The sequence below is a fragment of the Balaenoptera musculus genome, chromosome 7 (genome assembly GCF_009873245.2).
Source record: "Balaenoptera musculus isolate JJ_BM4_2016_0621 chromosome 7, mBalMus1.pri.v3, whole genome shotgun sequence".
Taxonomy (NCBI): Eukaryota; Metazoa; Chordata; class Mammalia; order Artiodactyla; family Balaenopteridae; genus Balaenoptera; species Balaenoptera musculus.
Window position 1 is genome coordinate 104900741 of NC_045791.1, and position 20303 is coordinate 104921043.

General features: G+C 45.5%; 1 protein-coding gene and 1 non-coding gene across 2 annotated transcripts in view; both read left to right on the plus strand.

Moving 5' to 3' along the window:
- ARMC9 (armadillo repeat containing 9) overlaps nucleotides 1-20303 on the plus strand; it is a 157257-nt gene that overhangs the window by 3401 nt on the left and 133553 nt on the right. The window contains exons 2-7 of the mRNA XM_036858302.1: nucleotides 841-1187; nucleotides 9437-9524; nucleotides 11116-11241; nucleotides 14550-14720; nucleotides 16325-16480; nucleotides 19870-19962. Of these exons, the coding sequence (XP_036714197.1) occupies nucleotides 9474-9524; nucleotides 11116-11241; nucleotides 14550-14720; nucleotides 16325-16480; nucleotides 19870-19962 (597 nt within the window). The 5' untranslated portion in view covers nucleotides 841-1187; nucleotides 9437-9473. The remainder of the gene's footprint in view (nucleotides 1-840; nucleotides 1188-9436; nucleotides 9525-11115; nucleotides 11242-14549; nucleotides 14721-16324; nucleotides 16481-19869; nucleotides 19963-20303) is intronic.
- Nucleotides 15753-15860, plus strand: LOC118898641. Its single transcript, XR_005020784.1, has one exon. It is a non-coding gene; the product is annotated as a U6 spliceosomal RNA (small nuclear RNA).

Below are 20303 nucleotides of genomic sequence, written 5' to 3' on the forward strand. Positions count from 1 at the left end.
GTGGGCACTCATCGGGTTGCCATATTTAGCAAATAAAAATATAGGAAATATAATGTCCTATATGCACAATAAAATAAGGCAATATTTGGGATATACTTAAACTAAAAACTTATCTGAAATTAAAACTTAATTGGTTTTCCGGTATTTTGTCTGGCAATCCCTGGCACACAGTGAGTTGATGATAGATGTGAACTTTTATCATTATGAATTGAGAGGTTTATTTTCAATTCATATTACCTGGACAGGGTGTCTCTTCTTGCTAAATACAACCTTTCTTTGAAAACACTACCAGATCTCAAAAGAGCACTGGCAGGCCTGGGGCCTGGGGAGATGGCCACAGACCATCTTAGGGCTTCTTCAAAGGCAAGCATATCTACCTTCTCCATGACCTTTTCCCTGTCTCTGGCCTTGGTGGTCTCCACCTTCTTGGAAGCATGGAGATGGAAACATGGAGATCTGGTCCTCAATGCTGGGTGGGGAGAGATTTTCTCCATTTCCAGCCAACTCCTCAGCCTCCAGCCCAGAGTTGGGCGAGTCGCAGGTGCTCTTTCAGTGCTGGTGAACTTCAGTTCAAAAGCACCACGTGCAAGGAGAGGGATGATTTGTGCTCCTGTTTTACTTTTTAAAACCACATTTCACGTGGGGGAAAAAAAGTTTCTCTAAAATCCCTGGAAACTGCTACAGTGGGGTGGAACCCTGGTGCCTGGAGCTTTAAGGCAGATCTTGGGCTACATTTTTGGTTCTAAATTGACCCTGGGTCGCTCCTGTAAAATGGGAATAACGACGCCTATCTTTTTCCGTGCACGCCACACTGTAATCTCTTGATGGTTTTGTTTCCAGCCTGGTCGGGCTCATCCCCAGAGCCAGGCACAACGCCAGGCGCAGTATTTGTGGAAATGAACCAATGGGAAGTTGTGGAGAGGAGGACGGGTGACGCGAACCTGCATCGTGCAACCCGCAGCGGACTCTGAACTGCGAGCCCCGACTTCACTTCCGCCGCCTGGAAGCCCCGGGGCTTAGCCCCCTAGGCGCCGCCGTTTGTCCCAGGATGCTCCGCGCAGGTCGCGTCCGGTGATTGGCTGCGCTGCTCCACGTGGTGCCAGGCAGGCGGCGGCGGTTGCCGGGGCGACGGCTGGACAAGGGGCGGCCGGGCAGGGAAGGAGCGTGTGCCCGCGTCAGAGCAGCAGGTAAGCTCGTCCCCCGACGCGGCCGGGCCACCCCCGAGCCCGCCGTCCCAGGGCGGGGAGGAGTGGTGATGGGCCAGAGGGCCGAGGCTCTGCTGAGCCCTCTCCCCAGAGGAAAACCCCGACGCGCCAACTCAGCAGCAGCTGCCGGATGACCCCGCTTTTCGACTGCTGTCCTGGACTTTGTGGGCCCGAGGCGGCTGCCTGGATATCCCGAGGACAGGCCCAGCTGCTTCCCACAAGTAGTCCCTGATCTTTGCTTCAGTGAGCCAAGCTTGAAGGGGGCTCCATGTCGTCCAGCTGGGGAGTGGCTGCACGAGAGGGTGGCCTGGGGCTTTTAGATCCATTCCTTCCGTTATCTCCATCAGCTAACCGCTCTCCCCAAGCACCCAGGTTGAGTCCAGACTTCATCCAGTCTAAGCAAAAACAGGATGCTTCCTATTCAAATTCGTCTTCCAGACAAATCCCGTAGTCTTCCCCTTATTCAACCAGCTCGTAGGTCCTAAATCCCTATTACATGGAAATCAGAAGCTGCCACTGCAACCCTCAGGAGTGACTGAAGAAGTTTTCTCTAGTTTTTGCATAAAGTAAAGCCGTGGTTCTCAAACTTGAACGTGCATAAAAGTCATCGGGAGAGATTGTTTAAAACAATTTCTGGGCATTGTGTTCAGTAAGATCAGAGTGATGCTAGGAATTTTCATTTTCACAAGCATCCCAGGTGATTCTGATTGAGGTGGTCCAAACTTTGGGGTAATACTGTGTAGTGGTTGATATCAGTCTGGATTTAAATTCCCACTTTGTTACTTACTAGTTGAGTTACTGGGAGCACCTTAACCTCCCTGAGCCTCAGCTGCCTCATCTGTAAAAGGAGAATATAAATCATATTCATCGTTCAGGTTTATTGTGAAAATTAAATGCGAAGCATTTTGCATGGCATACAATAAGCCCTCAATAAGTGAACTTATTATGATATAAAAGTGTACAGAAAATTCTGTAATTTTTAAGAATGTCAGAGTAATAGAATACCCAACGATGGCTCACATTCACTGACAGATGATCATAGCAGAATCTTATTCAAAAGATGGTCATGAAGAACTTCTCTGGCGAAGTGATGTTTATAAGCACAGGGCTTAGCCAGGTGAAGAAAGAGAGGGGAAGAGTGTTGCAGGCAGAGAGAACAATATGTGCAAAGGCCCTGAGGTAGGAAGGAGCTTGAGTTCTCAAAACAACAAAGTTTTCTTGTTCCAGGGCCTTCAAAATGCTTTTCCCTCTGCTTGGGCTTCATTTATTTATCACATGTCTTGGGTGCCTACCAGGCACTCTGCTAGGTTCTAGAGATACAAACTTTAAATACAGCTGCCTGCCTTTTTAAATAGGGTAATAAGTATAACAGTAGAAGTAAATGTAGGATATAGAGGTACCCCAGAGGAGAGAGAATTGCCTTGATGGGGAAGGAAGGAGAGGGGTTCCTGGAAGACTTTGTGAAGGAGGTCAAGCCCTGACTGAGTATGATGTGTCAAGTTTGCCCACGAGGTGAAGAAGAGTACATCCAAGGGCTTAGAATCATGAAAGAGCATTTTGTAAGGGGGAATGGCCGGGAGTTCAGTATTACTGGGGCCTCACATGGGGAAGTAAGAATGGAGCCAGCACAGGGACAGGGACAGGGGGTGGTGGTTGGTCCAGAAGAAGGCTGGAGAGGTGGGTGGTCCTCAGACAGTAGCTGTCTTTCTCCTCACACCTTGTGTAACTGGCAGGCAGGGTGTCCTGCTTACTCCTCATTGCTACTTCCCTGTCACCCCCTACCCCCCCACCTTTGAAGTCCATGCCGTGGGCTTTACCACAGTTGTTTCCCTTGAAGACTGCAATGCCTGGCTCACCGTCTACGTCTCCACCTCCTCTGCTTCATTTTGAGGGGTTTCAGAATCCTGGCTGCACAAGTTTCTTCGTCCTCCTTACTTATAGGCATCTTTTTCCTCCATCCTCATTTGCCCACTTCTGCGGTCATGAGCTTTTTATTACTGCACCACCTTCAAAATCTTGATTTGAAGTACTCATCCCACTCTCTGAGCACCACCTTCTATCTTTCAAGCTCGCTTTGATGTGCCTCTGAAGTAGGTCTTTGACCCCATTACTTTTTCACTGCCTTACAACCCGCTTATGCACCTTCCCTCCCCCCATCTTTAACGTAGCTTAACTTCAATGCTCCATCGCTGTTATGCTTGTTTTCTCTTTCCCCTCTCCTGCAAAAGCCTCACCCTGTTAACCTAACTCAGACAGCTGAAAGTGGCTGGAGAAAAGTGCAAAATGGTGCAGACTGGTTCTGTTTGGGATTCAAGTCCGTGTATCTTTTTTTTTTTTTAATATTATTTATCTATCTATTTGGCTGTGTCGGGTCTTAGTTGCGGCACACAGGATCTTTGTTGCGGCATTGAGGGGGGGGGGTCCTTCGTTGTGGCGTGCGGGCTCCAGAGCGCATGAGCTCAGTAGTTGCAGAGCGCGGGCTTAGTTGTCCCACGGCAGGTCCCCAACCTTTTTGGCGCCAGGGACCGGGTTCGTGGAAGACAGTTTTTCCATGGACGGGGTGGGGGATGGTTCAGGCGGTAATGCCAGTGATGGGAAACAGCAGATGAAGCTTCGCTCACTTGCCTGCCGCTCACCTGCTGCTCACCTCCTGCTGTGCAGCCCGATTCCTAACAGGACACGGACTGGTACCGGTCTGCAGCCCGGGGGTTGGGGGCCCCTGCCCCACAGCATGTGGGATCTTAGTTCCCCGACCAGGGATCGAACCCATGTCCCCTGCATTGGAAGGCAGATTCTTAACTACTGGACCACCAAGGAAGTCCCTCGAGTCCATGTATCTTTTGTTTGTTTGTTTGTTTGTTTGTTTATACTGCAGGTTACTATTAGTCATCAATTTTATACACATCAGTGTATACATGTCAATCCCAATCGCCCAATTCAGCACACCACCATCCCCACCCCACCGCGGTTATCCCCCCTTGGTGTCCATACGTTTGTTCTCTACATCTGTGTCTCAACTTCTGCCCTGCAAACTGGTTCATCTGTACCATTTTTCTAGGTTCCACATACATGCGTTAATATACGATATTTGTTTTTCTCTTTCTGACTTACTTCACTCTGTATGACAGTCTCTAGATCCATCCACGTCTCAACAAATGACTCAATTTCGTTCTTTTTTATGGCTGAGTAATGTTCCATTGTATATATGTACCACAACTTCTTTATCCATTCATCTGTCGATGGGCATTTAGGTGGCTTCCATGACCTGGCTATTGTAAATAGTGCTGCAATGAACATTGGGGTACATGACTCTTTCTGAATTATGATTTTCTCTGGGTATATGCCCAGTAGTGGGATTGCTGGGTCATATGGTAATTCTATTTTTAGTTTTTTAAGGAACCTCCATACTGTTCTCCATAGTGGCTGTATCAATTTACATTCCCACCAACAGTGCAAGAGGGTTCCCTTTTCTCCACACCCTCTCCAGCTTTTGTTGTTTGTAGATTTTCTGGTGATGCCCATTCTAACTGGTGTGAGGTGATACCTCATTGTAGTTTTGATTTGCATTTCTCTAATAATTAGTGATGTTGGGCAGCTTTTCATGTGCTTCTTGGCCATCTGTATGTCTTCTTTGGAGAAATGTCTATTTAGAGTCCATGTATCTTAAGCAGACTCTCAATACTGGAAATCCTGCCGTGTTTCCATAGTTGATTTGGTTCCCACCTTCCCTTCTCTTCAAACTACCAACTTGCTTCTTGCTCTCAGCTGATGACCTTGTTTCTTGTTTTGCTTCTCATCACTAAATCTGTCCATTTCTTTGGTCACTACCCATATCCTCTGCCATCGCTCTGTGTCAGGAGATGTCCTGTCCCCATCCCTGTGTGGGGCCCGGCCCTTACTGGACACTGGCCGCATCAAGGACATTGCTTCCTTAACCATCTCCTCTCTCTCCTGCCTCATCCATTTTTCCTTTTCTAACTGGGTCACTCCTATCAACGTACAGACACGCTGCTTACAACATCTTCCTTCTTAAAAAAAACCTCCCATCTCTTTCCAGCCGCCATGCCATCTCTCCTCTCCTTTTTGTCTCTCCCTCCTTACTTCCCTTTCTCTCTTTAACCCTTTCCAGTCAGGCACATGTCCTCACTGCTCTTCTCAAGGTCACAGTCAAACTCCATTTTGCCAAATCCAGGGATTAGTTCACCTGTCCTCATCTCCCTTAGCCACGCAGGCGCAGTCGACGTGGGAAGCACCTTCACTGGGCTTCCAGAGTGTCACGGTGTCCTGCTCGTGTCTCCCAGCAAGTCTCTGTTCTTGCTTAGTCTGCCCTCTCGCTGACCGCGCAGTACCGAGGGCCCCGGGGCTCAGCCTGGGCCTGTGCTCCTCTCCAGCTGCGCTTTCTCCCCGGCGCGGGGGTCACGTCCGTCACCGTGCCCATCTGCCGAGCCGCCGTCTTGGTGCGGACGACTTCCAAACGCTCCTCCCCAGCCCGCGCTGCTCCCTTCACTCCATCAGCCTTCTCAGCGCCCCCACTTGAATGTCCGCTCTGCATCTCAGATTTAGGGCCGGAGCAGAGCTCTTGATTTAGCTCTCAGGCCGTCCCTCCCCAGTTTCCCCAGATCGGTGAGTGGCTTACTCTTCACCCAACTGCTCAGGCCCCAGGTGTCGCCCTTCACCTTGTCCCCTCACGCGCCACATCCAGCCCCTCAGCAGCCGGCCACCTCTGCCTTTACACCTGGAACCAGGACACTTCACACGCTTCCTGTCGCTCGTCCGAACTCCCCTTATCACCCGTTTCCTCTCATGGGGCCCTGCAGTCTCTTCGTGGCCCGGCAGACATGGCGCTCCTTACCAGACGTGAGCCAGGTCGGGTCAGCCCATCCCGGCCTCCCGTTGTGCCCGGCTAACGGCCCGGCCAGTCACCTACACGAGTCCTACTGGTCTGGGCCCTGGCACCTCATTGCCTCCACAGTCTGCCTGCTCTTCTGCCCTAGCGGCACCCCTACCCCAGCACCCGAAGCCTTAGCACTTGCAAATCCCTCTGCCCGGGTCTCGGAAGTGCCTGCTCTCTCACATCTCTGCTCACCACTCCTGTTCCCAGGGAGGCCTTCTCTGACCACCCTTTCTTTTTTTTTCTTTTTATATTTTGGCCGCATTGGGTCTTCACTGCTGCATGTGTTGCTGTGCGCGGGCTTTCTCTAGTTGCGGCGAGCAGGGGCTACTCCTCGTTGCGGTGCACGGGCTTCTCATTGCAGTGGCTTCTCTTGTTGCAGAGCACGGGCTCTAGGCGCGCACGCTTCAGTAGTTGCAGAGCCTGGGCTCAGTAGTTGTGGCTCGCTGGCTCTAGAGCGCAGGCTCGGCAGTTGTGGCGCACAGGTTTAGTTGCTCCGCGGCATGTGGGATCTTCCCTGACCAGGGATCGAACCCACCTCCCCTGCATTGTTAGGCAGATTCTTTACCACTGGCCCACCAGGGAAGTCCCCTGACCACCCTTTCTAAAATGTCCCCAGACTCCTCTCCTCCACGCTCTGTCTCCTTCCTTGCCTTATTTTCTTCATATCTGAAATTCTTTCCATTCACTCAGTAAGTAATTTTGAGCACCCACAGTGTGCCAGGCACTGGTCCAGGCACTGGGGATGCCAAGTGAGCGTGTGTCTTCCTCGTGGAATCTGTACCCCGGGGTGGGAACGACAGTGAGCAGATATGTTAACGGAAGGATGTTCCTGTCAGGGGGTGCTTAGTGCTGCTGAGAAAGGTAAAGCAGGAGAAAGGGTAGGAAGTGACCAGGGGGCTGGCTCCTTAGGGAGGGTGGTCAGGGCAAGGCTCTGAGGGGGTGACTTTGAAGCAGAGACCTGAGTGAGATGTGGATGCCTGGAGGAGGATCCACGAGGCAGAGGGGGCAGTGAAAGCAGAGCCCTCAGGGAGGGCAGGCATGTGCAGGGCGCGTCCAGCAGGTGTGCACTAGAACTGCATGGTGGCCCACGTGGCTCAAGCCTATAGAACAAAAGGAAGAGTGTTGGAGGCCAAGTGGCGTAGGCTTTGAGATGAGAGTTGGGCCGAAGGAGTCTGGCCTTCATCTGGAGGTGGAACCACGGGAGGGTCGAAAACAGGAGGGGAAAGATCACTTGTTGTAGCTTAGACATTGGAGTGAGGTGGAGAGGGAGGTGATGGGAGGTGGTGTGGAGGGACCTTGGGAGAGACGAAGTCACAAGACAGTGACGGGGAGACAGAGAGAATGAAAAGGGGGAGATTTCTAAATTTCGTCTTCTGGACTTGTGTTCAAATATTTCAGATTGCACTGTTATGGGCAGAAAAATGTAAGGTTACAGAATCATGCATTCTTTTTTTTTTTTAATATTTATTTATTTATTTGGTTGCACTGGCTCTTAGTTGCGGCTCAGGGGCTCCTTAGCTGTGGCACGTGAACTCTTAGTCTCTTAGTTACTGGGATCTAGTTCCCTGACCAGGGATTGAACCTGGGCCCCCTGCATTGGGAGCGTGGAGTCTTAACCACTGGACCCCCAGGGAAGTCCCAAATCATGCATTCTTAGAACTTGAAGAGGTCTGATAAATTCTCCATTTTATTTTACAGATAGAAACAGGTTCCAGTGATTTGCCCCAGATCAGGTGCCAGTGAATGGCAGAGTTAGCATTAGAGCCCAGGCTTTGTAATTCCTTTGAGGTTATGGGCAAGCAGCCCAGGGGAGGAGACTGGGAGTGGGGTCCAGGGAATGGCTGCTTTGGGTACACCTTGGGGAGGGGTGGCAGGAAGAGAAGAAAGAATTACTTTAAAAAAGTTCACAACGTTTTATTTATTTAAGTGTTTTGAAAATATAAAAGATATTGGGCATTCTTGCACTTAATTTTTTAAAAACTGACCTAATAAATTCTCTGGTGTATGAACCTTGTGTTAACACTTGTGTAAAGGCACACCACCTCCTCTTCCGGTAGCGTAAGGCTGAATGATTATGGACTTCGGGTGACATTAAAGATTTCTTTTAAGTAGTACCTGATATCTTTTTGTGACTGTTTAATTTTTTTTTTTTTTGCATTTTTTAGAAACTTTTTATTTTGTATTTTTTTATTAGAGTATAGTTGATTTACAGTGTTGTGTTTCAGGCATACAGCAAAGTGAAGCAGTTATACATATGCATGTATCCACTCTTTTTTTAGATTCTTTTCCCATATAAGTCATTACAGAGTATTGAGTAGAGTTCCCTGTGCTATTCAGTAGATCCTTATTAGTTATCTATTTTATATATAGTATTGTGTATATGTCAATCCCATCCCCCCACTTTCCCTCCTGGTAACCGTAAGTTTGTTTCCTACACCTGTGACTCTATTTCTGGGTTTAATGTTTTTTACTTGGAAGTAGAGCGAGGGATTAGTGACTCTGTGTTTTTTCCATCAGACTAATTCTAGTGCGTATCCTTTCTTAAAGTAAATGAATTGACTTTATCATTAAACTCTATTTTGTTCTAAATACACTTTATGCTCTTGACTGTTACACATACCACATGATAGCACGTTAGAAAACTCTAAATAAGAAAAATAATCTTCCGTACTCTCACCAGCAATCCTTGACTGTCTCATTTATACCACCCTCCAGTCCTTGATCACATTCATTTTAAGTAGTTGTCACAGAAGAGAGAATTACTTTTGACTTTAGCCACTGTATTTCCTAGTGCTACTGTAATAAATTACCATAAATTTAGTGGCTTAAAACGACACAGATTTATTGTCTTACAGTTCTGGAGGTCAGAAGGCTGAAATGGGTCTCACTGGACTAAACTCAGGGTGTTGGCAGGGCTTGTTCCCCTCTGGATGCTCCAGAGGAGAATCAGTTTATTGCCTTTCCCAGGTTCTAGAAGCCGCCTGCATTCCTTGGCTCCTGGCCCTTCCTCCATCTTCAAGGCCAGCAACGGCGGGTTGAGTCTGTCTCCCACTGCATCACTCTGACGCTAGCCTTCCTGCTTCCCTCTTTCCCTGATGAGGACCCCTGTGATTATGTTGGGTCCACCAGATAATCCAGGCTACTCTCCCTACTCTCAGCTGATCAGCAACCTTAATTCCATCTGTAGCCTTAATCCACCCCGTCTATGCAACCTAATATTTTCACAGGTTCTGGGGATTAGGACATGGGGGCCATTATTCTGCCCACTACAGCTGTCTTTTTGTTATTTTACAGATAGCTGAAATGATAGCCTTTGTCTTATGTTTTTGCCTTGCAGAGATTTTTGCGGTGAGAATTAACAGTAACGGTTCAATATGGGGGACATTCTGGCTGATGAATCAGAATTACTTGGACTAGTGAAGGAGGTATGTTTTACAAAACACAGGTCACAGAAAAAGATCTTGAAAACTTGTAAAGCTTGTATTGTACAATGCAGCAAATTCTGTAATGCCTTGTAATGTTTCTGTCATTACATTACAGTTACCTGTTTTCCTTTTTATAATTTTCCATGTATTTATATTTTGTTTTTATAACTAAACTGAAATGTAAAGCTGCTTTTTAGAATTCTTTAAAGGAAGTTATAAAGGCAGCACATGCTCATGGTAACAGATTCAAACAGTATAAATGTATAAACAGTGAATTTCCCTCCTGCAGTGACCACTGTTAATGGCTTAGTATATTACCTTTCCAGACTTTTTTTCTATGGGTATTCAAAATATATTCACATGACTATAGTTTGTTTTACAAAATGTGATGATACCACACACGTTGTTCTGCAGCTTGCCTTTCACCTATCAACAGTAGTACAGTATGAACATCTTCCTGTGATCTGCCTCATACTTCTGAATGCTGTAGAGTATTTCACTGAGTGGCTGCATCATCATCTATTTAACTTGTTGCCTACTAATGGACATTTAGGTGGCCTACACTGAAAGCTTTTGAAGGATAGGACCCACAACTTACGCTTTTTAGTATTCTCTACTGCCTTTAGCAGGGGCTGGCATAGAGTTGGTGCTAAAGAAATGGTTGCTGCTGTTTTACTGTGTGGTTAAACTGTCCATTAGGCGTTGAGAGACATGGCCGTGGAGCAAGGATATGGCATCCACTCTGGAAATGCAGCTTTGGAATTTGGTGTGACCATGAATAAATTTTCAAAGCTGTTACAGCAGAGGATTGTAGATAGGGCCTGGAGAAATAGCCACAGTTAGAGGAAGTGGAAACAGAAAGTTATGACTGACACAGACTGTAAAGAAGGGCAGAGAAGTGTGGAGAGCATCAGTAGAAGTAGTGCATGTCACTAACACAAGGCAGAGGGGCGTTTCAGGACGGGGTGGGGCGGGGATCATTAGTGCTTGAAGGTGACTGATGACATGGCCCATCTTTTAATGACTTACCTTTTGTTCTTAGGGGCAGGCGTTACCTCTAATCCCTCTGTTTCAAGTAACAAATTCCCAGAGACCTACTAGACCCAAAGCCGTCAGGTCCTTTGATCACTTTTGCCTTTTTCAGGCTGCTGCACATATCATCTTATTTTCTATTAATAATTATAATAAGGGAATTCCCTGGTGGCCCAGTGGTTAAGACTCCGCACTTTCACTGCCGAGGGCATGGGTTCGATCCATGGTCGGAGAACTAAGATCCCGCAAGCCGTGCGACGGGGCCAAAATTAAAAAATAAAAAATAAATTATAATGCAGCTCACATTTTCCTTCTAAAAACAGATTTATTTTCTGTAAATAAAAGTTTTCTATGATACTGTCTTTCTAGTTTTTTAGTGTGTATATCAATAAGTAAATTCTAAGCTGGATCCCAAATTACTTCTCCCAAAGATGACAGTTCATTAACCCCATTATAAATTTTGTGATAATATTGAGCTGGTACAATTACCTCAAAGATGGTTACTTTGTTGATGTTAAAACAGAGAAATATATATACATTTATACGCTTTTTTTAATAGTATTTAGATTTTGCCGAATTTGAAGACACCTTGAAAACATTTTCAAAAGAATGCAAAACAAAAGGAAAACCGTTGTCTAAATCAGCATGTGGCTCTTTAAGGGACTCCAAATCATCGATAATCCAGGTAACATTTTACTTTTTTTGATTTCTGTAGATAATCAAGATGCTCCAAATTTGTAAGAAATGCTGCCATTAGAGAATGCTGGAATATTTCTGGGGACCTGGGCACAGTGACTGTTAGACTGTGCAGATGTTTATGGATAAATGAGTAACGTCATTTTCAAATCTCTGTATCCTAGGAAATGGGTGGCAACATAAGATCTTTCACATACATTTCTTGGCAAGAAGAAAAAGAAGAAACCATGCAATGCTTAGAAACTAAGACAAATGTGGTCCCCATTCTGAGGAGTTTTAGGTTATTAATTCCAGGTACTGGAGACACAGCAGTGAACAAAACAAAACAAAATCTCTGCCCTTATGGTGCTTGCCTTCTAGTTTGGGGAGGTCGGAGGGGGCAGGGAGCAAGAGCCATATGCAAGGCAGCGTCCTTTCAAAGGAAGGCCTGGGCAGCTGTGAGCCTGTTGCAGGGGGCTGCAAAGGGCAGATATGACATGGTCCTCAGCTCTCAGGGTTAGACAGGATCTTAAAAGTCCTCATTTCAACCATTATTTGATGCTCCATCCCATTTGTAACATTCTAAGTAAGTGATTGATTCACCATGAATACATCCAGTGACAAGAGAGCATACTGTTTCCTGAGGCAGCATATTTCAGCTTTGCATGATTTTATTATTTTAATAAATTTATTTGTTTCAATATACATACTTCTAAGAAAAAGATGAGACTCTGTTTGAGAGTCCCACTGAGTAGCTGGAAGTCAGGCCGCAGCCCGACTCCCCAGTGGCCTGGCACGGGGTACCATTGAGCGGGGGCACCGTCGCAATGGCTTGGGGAGCTCAAGAGGGGCTGCGCCCCCGACCCAGTGCCCCTCCGGTCCTCACGCACCTGGGTGCTGAGCTGCCACCACTTCAGACACAGGCTCTTCTGTCAGGGATGCATCGGGCAGCCTGATGACACCTCCCAACTGTGGAGCAAACTTTTCAGAACATGAAACAAGAATCTAGTCATTATTAGACATAGAAACAGACGCTGTACTTAACTTGAAAGACCTTGAAACTTTCTGATTGTGAGAAGCGTGTCTTTTCTGCTCATTCAATAAACAGCTGTGTCCTGCCATTATACATTTCCCAAACAAAAATACCTGGAGCAGTGACTTTGGGGCATTTGTTAAGTTGGCACTCAACAAAGGGAGAGTTTCCCTAAGCACAGTTCTGTGAGAATGTGTGTGTGTGTGTGTGTGTGTGTGTTTATAGGTGATTACTGGTGGTATGTAAATTTTCTGAGCTTCATAATGCTGGCTGTGATCATGGTTTATATTTGAGAAGTTAATATTTTGTGACCCTATGAGTTGTAACACTGGATTGCTTTATGTGTAGATATTATTTTAAACGCAGGGACCATTTCCAGGTACAGAATATGATTCATAACTTGGGAATATAATGGCACAGCTAAGGTCTGTAGTCCCAGGTCTACAAATGTAGAGTTTAGAATAAAGTGTAGATGGGCCATTTGACACATAGAGTTCCTTTGCCAAGCCAGGTTAAGAAAGTACCTTGACTCCAAGCTTTAAAATACCCACGAGAGTCTGCGGTCGCCTCATTCACACGGTCACTGGACCTCTCGCAGGACAGTCCTCCCCAGAGTGGCTCGCAGGGTTCGCTCAGAGCTCAGCAGAGGTGAGCCTGGGGCGGGGCCGGGCCCCAGCAGCGCACCCTTGGGAGGCTCCCCCTCACCTTTGCATCAGTCAGTGACAAGAAAAGGGGATCCTCTGGCCAGGTTCCCCCAGTTTCTTCCAGAGGTGGCGGTGCTTAGCTGCTTGTGCTTTATTTTGGGACCCGCCGTGCCTGCAGTTGCTGACCAGCTGTCCTTCACTGTTTCCAGGGCTGAGAAACAGAAAGAGGCCAGTTTTGAAGAAGTAGAATTTCATTGTAGGGCTTATTTTGAAAAATTCTGAGTTTCTTTCAAATGTATGCCAATCCCTTCCAGACTAAGGTAATATTCAGAGACAGTTGTTCTCGGTCACGTGACGTAGAGAACATTTTTGTGAGATTCACAGTGGAAGATTCCTTATCAGTGAGTGTCTTTGACTTAAGGATGACCAAACAGTGTAACATTGTTCTCTGTACATTTCTATTTCATAATGCTAAAAAGTTTGATTATAAACAAATAGAATATGTAACCTTAATAAAAAGACAATTTTACAGAAAAAATGTAAAACCATTAAAAAAAGTATAAAGGAACAATGACCAAATAATGGTGGTAAATAATGGTGGTGATGGGTTGGGGAACTGGTGATTCTACAGAAAATGCACTCCAAGAAAAGCTTTTGCAGTTGAGCACAAAATGTAGGTCTGAGGATCTTGGGCATTTGATACAAAAAGGAAAACAAAATGAGTCACAGGAAGTTCTTTTGATTCTGCCTTATACCTAAATCTGCAAAATTACGCAGCAGGTATTTGTGATGGATCAGTTATCATTTTTCCTGTGAGACAGGTGACATGGGAACTGCCACCACCTTTCTCCAGAATTCTCTGTTTCAGCTATTGCATGGCGAGTCGGGAAGCTGTCTCTGCCCCACATAGTCAGACTGGCACAGCTCCGAGGTCGGCTTGGTGCCGGGCCTGTGTGCCCTCCTCCATCTCCAGCCCAGGCTTCCTTGTTCCTGGAACGGGAGGGCCCGGGCAGTCACTACCTGCATGTGTTGGGCTCTGTGGTTGCTTCCCACACTGCCCTCTCTGCCAGACATGCTTCTAGCAACAGCGGGCACGTGACAGCACCCACCTCCCAGGCCTGGGATCGACTGTTCCGTGTGGCTGAGCTCCCAGGCGCTCAGGGACTTGGCAGTTGTGGTGTCAGCAACTTTCCGTAGGTATGAGGTTGTTCCACTGAGGTCTGGCTGGGCTCTGGGTCTGGCCTGTTCTCATCAGTTGCGTGCAGTGGGTCAGCAAGTCCAAAGGGCGACCTCAATGTATTCATTTGCCTATGAGTCTCTGGGCTCAATCTTTGGCCTATGCCTGATTCCTTCCATTTCAGAGACCTTAAATGTTGTATCTGTTCTTTAGAATGCTCAGATTTGATATTGCAGAGCCGTGGAAAACCAGGGTCGGTCTGTAGGAGTCTCAGCCTAGGCAGTTTGAAGCCCTCTGGATCTCTACTTTCCTATCCCTTACCTCTGAGAAGGAGACTTAATTTTGCTCACACTGAAACGATGGAGTATATGGGTATCCAAGGTAGCGGGAGGGTGTGAGGATTCGGGGTGTTGAGAGAAGGGGCATCCCTATGACCAGGCTTCACTCTGATGTCTTCTCCACAGAAGGACCTCCTTGCTGCGTTTGACAGTGGAGACCAGAAGGTGTTCTTCGATTTGTGGGAGGGGCACATTCCCAGTTCCATCCGGGCTGGCGACTCCCTCGCCCAGAAGTTGGAATTCTACCTTCACATCCATTTTGCCATCTATCTTCTGAAACACTCCACAGGGAGACCTGTAGGTTCACCTTGTGGCATGGGTTGGTCCAAATGGTGTCTTAAAGGAGAATGTTAGCTGTTACGTTTTGCAAATGAGGAGTAATTTAGCTTTGTGGCCATTTTATCATATTGCCTTTAAGGAGTAGGTGTCTTACATCCTGATGAATGATTTTCTGTCTCATTCCCAGCAGTTTATTTTCTAATTTGCATGGAAAGTTAATCACTTCTGTAATGAAAGCTGCATCGTTTTCCTGAATACCTCAAGACATGTATGTCTAAGAGAATACACGTTCAGACCACATTTTCGACCATGTATTAGAAGATAAATTTAAGCTTAAACAGTGGGAAAATGGTGTGCCCGTCTGTGAAAGCTCATTTGAGTGCTAAGTTGAATTTAGCTTCTGCATCTTTTCCTGCAGGTGTGGGACTGGGGCTGCGAAGGGGAGAGGGGAGCAGCTGCAAACTGCTGTGCGGGGGAACCTTGGGGCACGGAGGGGATGACAGAGGCGAGCAGGCCAGGCTGACATCGGACCACGCACATTTGTTTCGTGGCTTCTCCACGCCTTGGCTACTGCCCCCAGGACCTGTGTTAACTTATTAAATGTCAGGGGGCCACAGGAAGGCTCAGTGGTAGCCATTCTTGGAAGGCTGTTCCTTAAGACAGTACTCCTATGGGTGCCGTTGTGGGAGACTTTTCATTTTCTTTGTATTTATTTTTATTTTCTAATTTTTCCATTTTTCTGTAAGATAAAAGGATCAATAAATTTTTTAAGTCCGGTGGGCTTCACGGTGTAGGTGAAGTGAGATGCACTGATGAGAAGAATTGGCCTGTGTATGAGGCTGTGAGGGACGTAACAGGCGAGGCCAGGGTGGACCTTCTCGTTGAGGCCCAGGAGGAAATGGAAGCCCTGGGGGGGGACCCGACTTGCCTGGGATTACACCCGGAAGCAGTGAGGCAGGCAAGATCACTTCTTAGTTAGCCTAATAAAGGAAAGGAATAATGATATGGAAAACTTCTGTTTCAAAAAACGATTCACCTTTAAGTGCTCGCTTCGGCAGCACATATACTAAAAAAAAAAAAATTGGAACGACACAGAGAAGATTAGCATGGCCCCTGCGCAAGGATGACACGCAAATTCGTGAAGCATTCCATGTTAAAAACAGTAACTGTTCACCCTTAAAAACCTCTCGTAAGGAAATCACAGGAATGCAGACAAATAGTTATTTCTGATATCTGAACTATGAAAACAATGTACATATCTAATAATGGGGGAATTGGTTAAATAAATTGTGATAGACCCACAAGATGCAGTTTTGTCCTGCCATTAAGAATGATGTTTATGAAGAATTTTAAGGATATGAGAAAATGGTAACGATAGATTGAAAAGGCAGCATTTGAACTGTGTGTATCATATATCTAGTTCTCTGATATTCCTGACAGTTTCACGAAGGGGCGAAATAGGGATGACGTTAGGGTGACTGGTGACGGCACGCAGGCTGGGCCGGACGGGGAGGATGCCAGCGACGTGGCTGGAACTGAAGGGGCCTCGGAGAGAGGACAGGTGAACGGGCGAGCTGGCGTCAAGCAGGAGATCTCAAACGAGCGTCCTCCCTTCCTCGTAGGACAAAGAGGAACTGGATGAAAGGATTTCTTATTTCAAGACCTACCTGGAGACCAAAGGGGCAGCGCTGAGCCAGACCACGGAGTTTCTCCCTTTCTACGCCCTGCCTTTTGTTCCCAATCCCGTGGTACACCCCTCATTTAAAGAGCTTTTCCAGGTGAGTGGCCGCCTCCGAATCTTGTCTCAGATCCTGGGCAGCGTGGCAGTTTCACCTTGTATACACTGGTGGTTTCTGAATGATGCTGTAAAAAGGCTAAAATTTGCTTACGTTATGTTGTATTTTAAAAGAATGTACAGGTAATTTGCTTTAACAAACTTTTCTTGTGCTATAAAATGTGCTTTTTTTTTTTGTTGCACCAAGACTTGTTAACCCAGACTGACAAAATATTTTAAAATATACTAACCTCTTAAATCATTCTGTGTATACTTCTGCAGTATTGAAACGATAACTTATTCAATTACAATGAAAATTAGTAGCCTGAAAAAAAACTAGGCTACTTTACACAATCACTGGCCATGTATATTTTGGTTTGTGTTAAAATTCTCACTTACTTGGTATATATTTGGTTACCTGATTGTGTACTATATTACCATCAGACTATTTGCCTATAGCTCTTTTAATTGTTATACTTCATTTTAGTTGACATTTTAGAATAATATTTATGAATAAGATTTACCTATTAAGGTAATTTTTGTTGACTTACTAAAATTAATATGTCCCACTGAGAGGTTTATTGAAAAGTATTTAGAGACAAATATTTTGATATAACTAGATACTTTTTCTAAAGATCTCACACTGTTTGCAAGAATTTGTATGGTGCTTACTCCCCTGCCATTGAACAATGGATGCAATTCTTCCAAGCTCAGTACATTTCAGTTTCTGCTATAATTCAGTAAAACAAATTTCATTACTCCTGAATAGTAGCTGCTAAACTGAAGGTCAGGTAGTTGACTGATCTCATCAAAGCCGGATTGTTGTATAGTAGCACAGTTGAATTCTGTGCTTGTTTTTTTGGTCAGTCCAAATTTAGTTTTACCGTCTTCTCCTAGAAGGTTGAAAATATAAAGCGGTTAGAAAGTTGTGAAACTTCTCACAGTCAAGGCTTCTGTTTATGAGAATTATGACATGGCAGTGTGGCTACAGCTCAGATCAAGGTGAGGAGGAACTGGCAGCGTCAGGGAAGGGTCCCTCTGAGGCCGCAGCAGGTCTGATGTTGCAAGGCAGAGGTCAGGTTCCTCTTCAGAGTTCAGGAATTTAGAGACCATCCGTGTTCATGGAGAGTCATTTTATTCCATTTTTTTTCCTTTTGCTACTCTCTAAATATATTCTTTCAGTGGTCATCACAGATACTTCAGTGTACATAATAAAATCTAAAGTTAATGTCTTTATTCTCTTCCTGACCATTTACAAGGACCTTAGAATGCATTAACCTCATTTATCTCCTTCCCACCTTATGTGCTATTATTATCAAATATTTTAGTTATATACTTTTAACCCCACAAATTTGAAATTTTTATTATTTTATGCAGTCAGTATGTGTATAGATTTACCTTTAGGTCTGCCAGTATTTTTGCTTACTACTCCATCTTGCGCTGAAGACCTTCCATCTGGGATCATTTTCTCCTCTACCTTAAGTACGTTCCTTTAAAATCTCCTTTAGTTGAGGATCCCTTCTTTCAGTTCTTGTTTGTCTGAAAACATCTTTACTGCTTTCTCAGATAGGGTTAAAATACTAGGTTTACAGTTCTTTTCTTTTCTTCTTTTTTTTTTTTTTTGGCCATGCGGCATGTGGGACCTTAATTCCCCGACCAGGGATCGAACCCGTGCCCCTTGCAGTGGGAGTGCGGAGTCTTAACCACTGGACTGCCAGGAAGTCCTGACAGTTATTTTCTTTTGGGACATGGAAGGTATTTTTATTTCATCTCCTGGCTCCCACTGTTGCAATTTTGAAGTTGGCCGTCAGTCTAATTGCTGTTCCTTTGTACGTGGTCTGTCTTTTTTCTCTGGCCTTTAAGATTGTATAATTTCACTATAGTGTGTCTAGGGATACCCAAATATTTTATTTTGTTTTGTTTTTTAAGATGTCTTCGTTTATGTTGGCCAATCTAGCAGTCCTTTCCTGAGATTCTTTTCTGTATGGTTGAGCACAGAGAGCCTTGAGCTGGAGCACACTATTAGTTTCCTGCAGCTGCTGTAACAAAGGACCACAGACCGGGGGGTTTAAAACAGAAATTTATTGTCTCACAGTTTAGGAGGCCAGAAGTCCGAAATCAGGGTATCGGCAGGGGCATGCTCTCTACGAAGCTTCTAGGTGAAGATCCTTCCTTGCCTTTTCCAGCTTCCGGTAGCCTCAGGTGTCTGTTGGCTTGTGGTTGCATAATTCCAGATCTCTGCTCTGTCTTTACGTGGCCATCTTCTCTCTGTGTCTGTGTCTAAATTCCCTTCTTCTTATAAGGACAACAGCAGTCATATTGGATTAAGAGCTTACACTAATAGCTAATTCCACCTGCAATGTCCCCGTTCCCCTGGCCTCACATTCTGAGGAGATTAGGGCTTCAACATGTCTTTTTAGGGGACACAATTCAACCCACAACAGACACATTAGAAATAGTCATCATGCTGTGTCGGGGAATTACAAAATCTTTTTAAAATATCAGACTTTTCTGCTTTTCTGGCAGTATTTTTTCAAAGGGTCAGACAACGCACTGGATAGACTGATGGGGTGGGGTGGGAGGTGTGGATGAGGATTAGAGCTGGAGGGAGAAGTGGGGAAGGATGGGCAGATCTGGGGGAGATGGGGCAGGATCTCAGAGGTAAGTGGACATGAATTTTTAGTGACAGAGCTTCTTTTTAGTGGAACTTCTTGGTTTAGGTGGTGGATATTTTTGTCTGAAGACTCAGAAAAATTGTCCTGAGAAAGATCGTTGCTTGTGACACTTATTCTTTTACTACGTGAGTCATTATTTTTTCCTTCTCAATGAGCATTATTTGAGATAAATAATTTATTTTTAAGGAACAAATCAAACTAGATGTATGTCATAATGCTGGACATGATGGAGTATTTGAGGCAGATAACAGCTTCTTTCTGTTTTTCTTGTCTGGATGAGGTTTATGGAAATGAGTCTCCTTCTTCTGGAGACTCTCAGTAACTTAGCGATAATTGTGTATTCCTGCCAATGCCACGTATGCCTAAACCGTGCTGCATTATTTTTGGTGTTCAACATAATAAGGTTACTTATCACGCTTGTGTTTAAATCACATGAAACATTCAAATCATGTACAGGGTTATTTTTTCTCTGTATATGAAAGTACTCTCTTCTTTCCTCCTGCTGTGGGCTCTCGAATCTTCTATAAATGAATTGGTGAAATGTCCTAAAACCTGTTTTTTACAGCATCACACCACTGGCAAGACATCTTGCTTCTGATTTCAGTAACTGTGGCGGAGTTATTTAACCCTAAAGGCCACAACTTGGCAAGGTTTGTTGGCATTTAATGATCTAGTGCTTTTCTTTTTTTTCCTTGTTTTTTTTTTTCCTTTCCTTCAGGATTCTTGGACTCCAGAATTAAAGTTGAAGTTGGAAAAGTTTCTGGCTTTAATTTTTAAAGCCAGTAACACGCCGAAACTTTTAACATTATATGTATCCTTTTGAAGCATATGGAGGCCACCTATGGAGTGAGAGCAGCTCACTGGCCTAGATGTCCTCAAATAGGGATAGTTGTGGTCGTGCTGCTTTCATACTTAAGAGCAAATTAAGCGTTAATGGGAGCGTGTGCCAACCCGTCCGCGGCCTGTTAGGACCCGGGCCGCACAGCAGGAGGTGAGCGGCAGGCGGGCGAGTGAGTGACGTTTCATCGCTGCTCCCCATCGCTCGCATCACCCCCCAAACCATCGCCTTCACCGTCCGTGGAAAAATTGTCTTCCACGAAACCGTCCCTGGTGCCAGAACGGTTGGGGACCGCTGCTGTAAAGGATTGACTT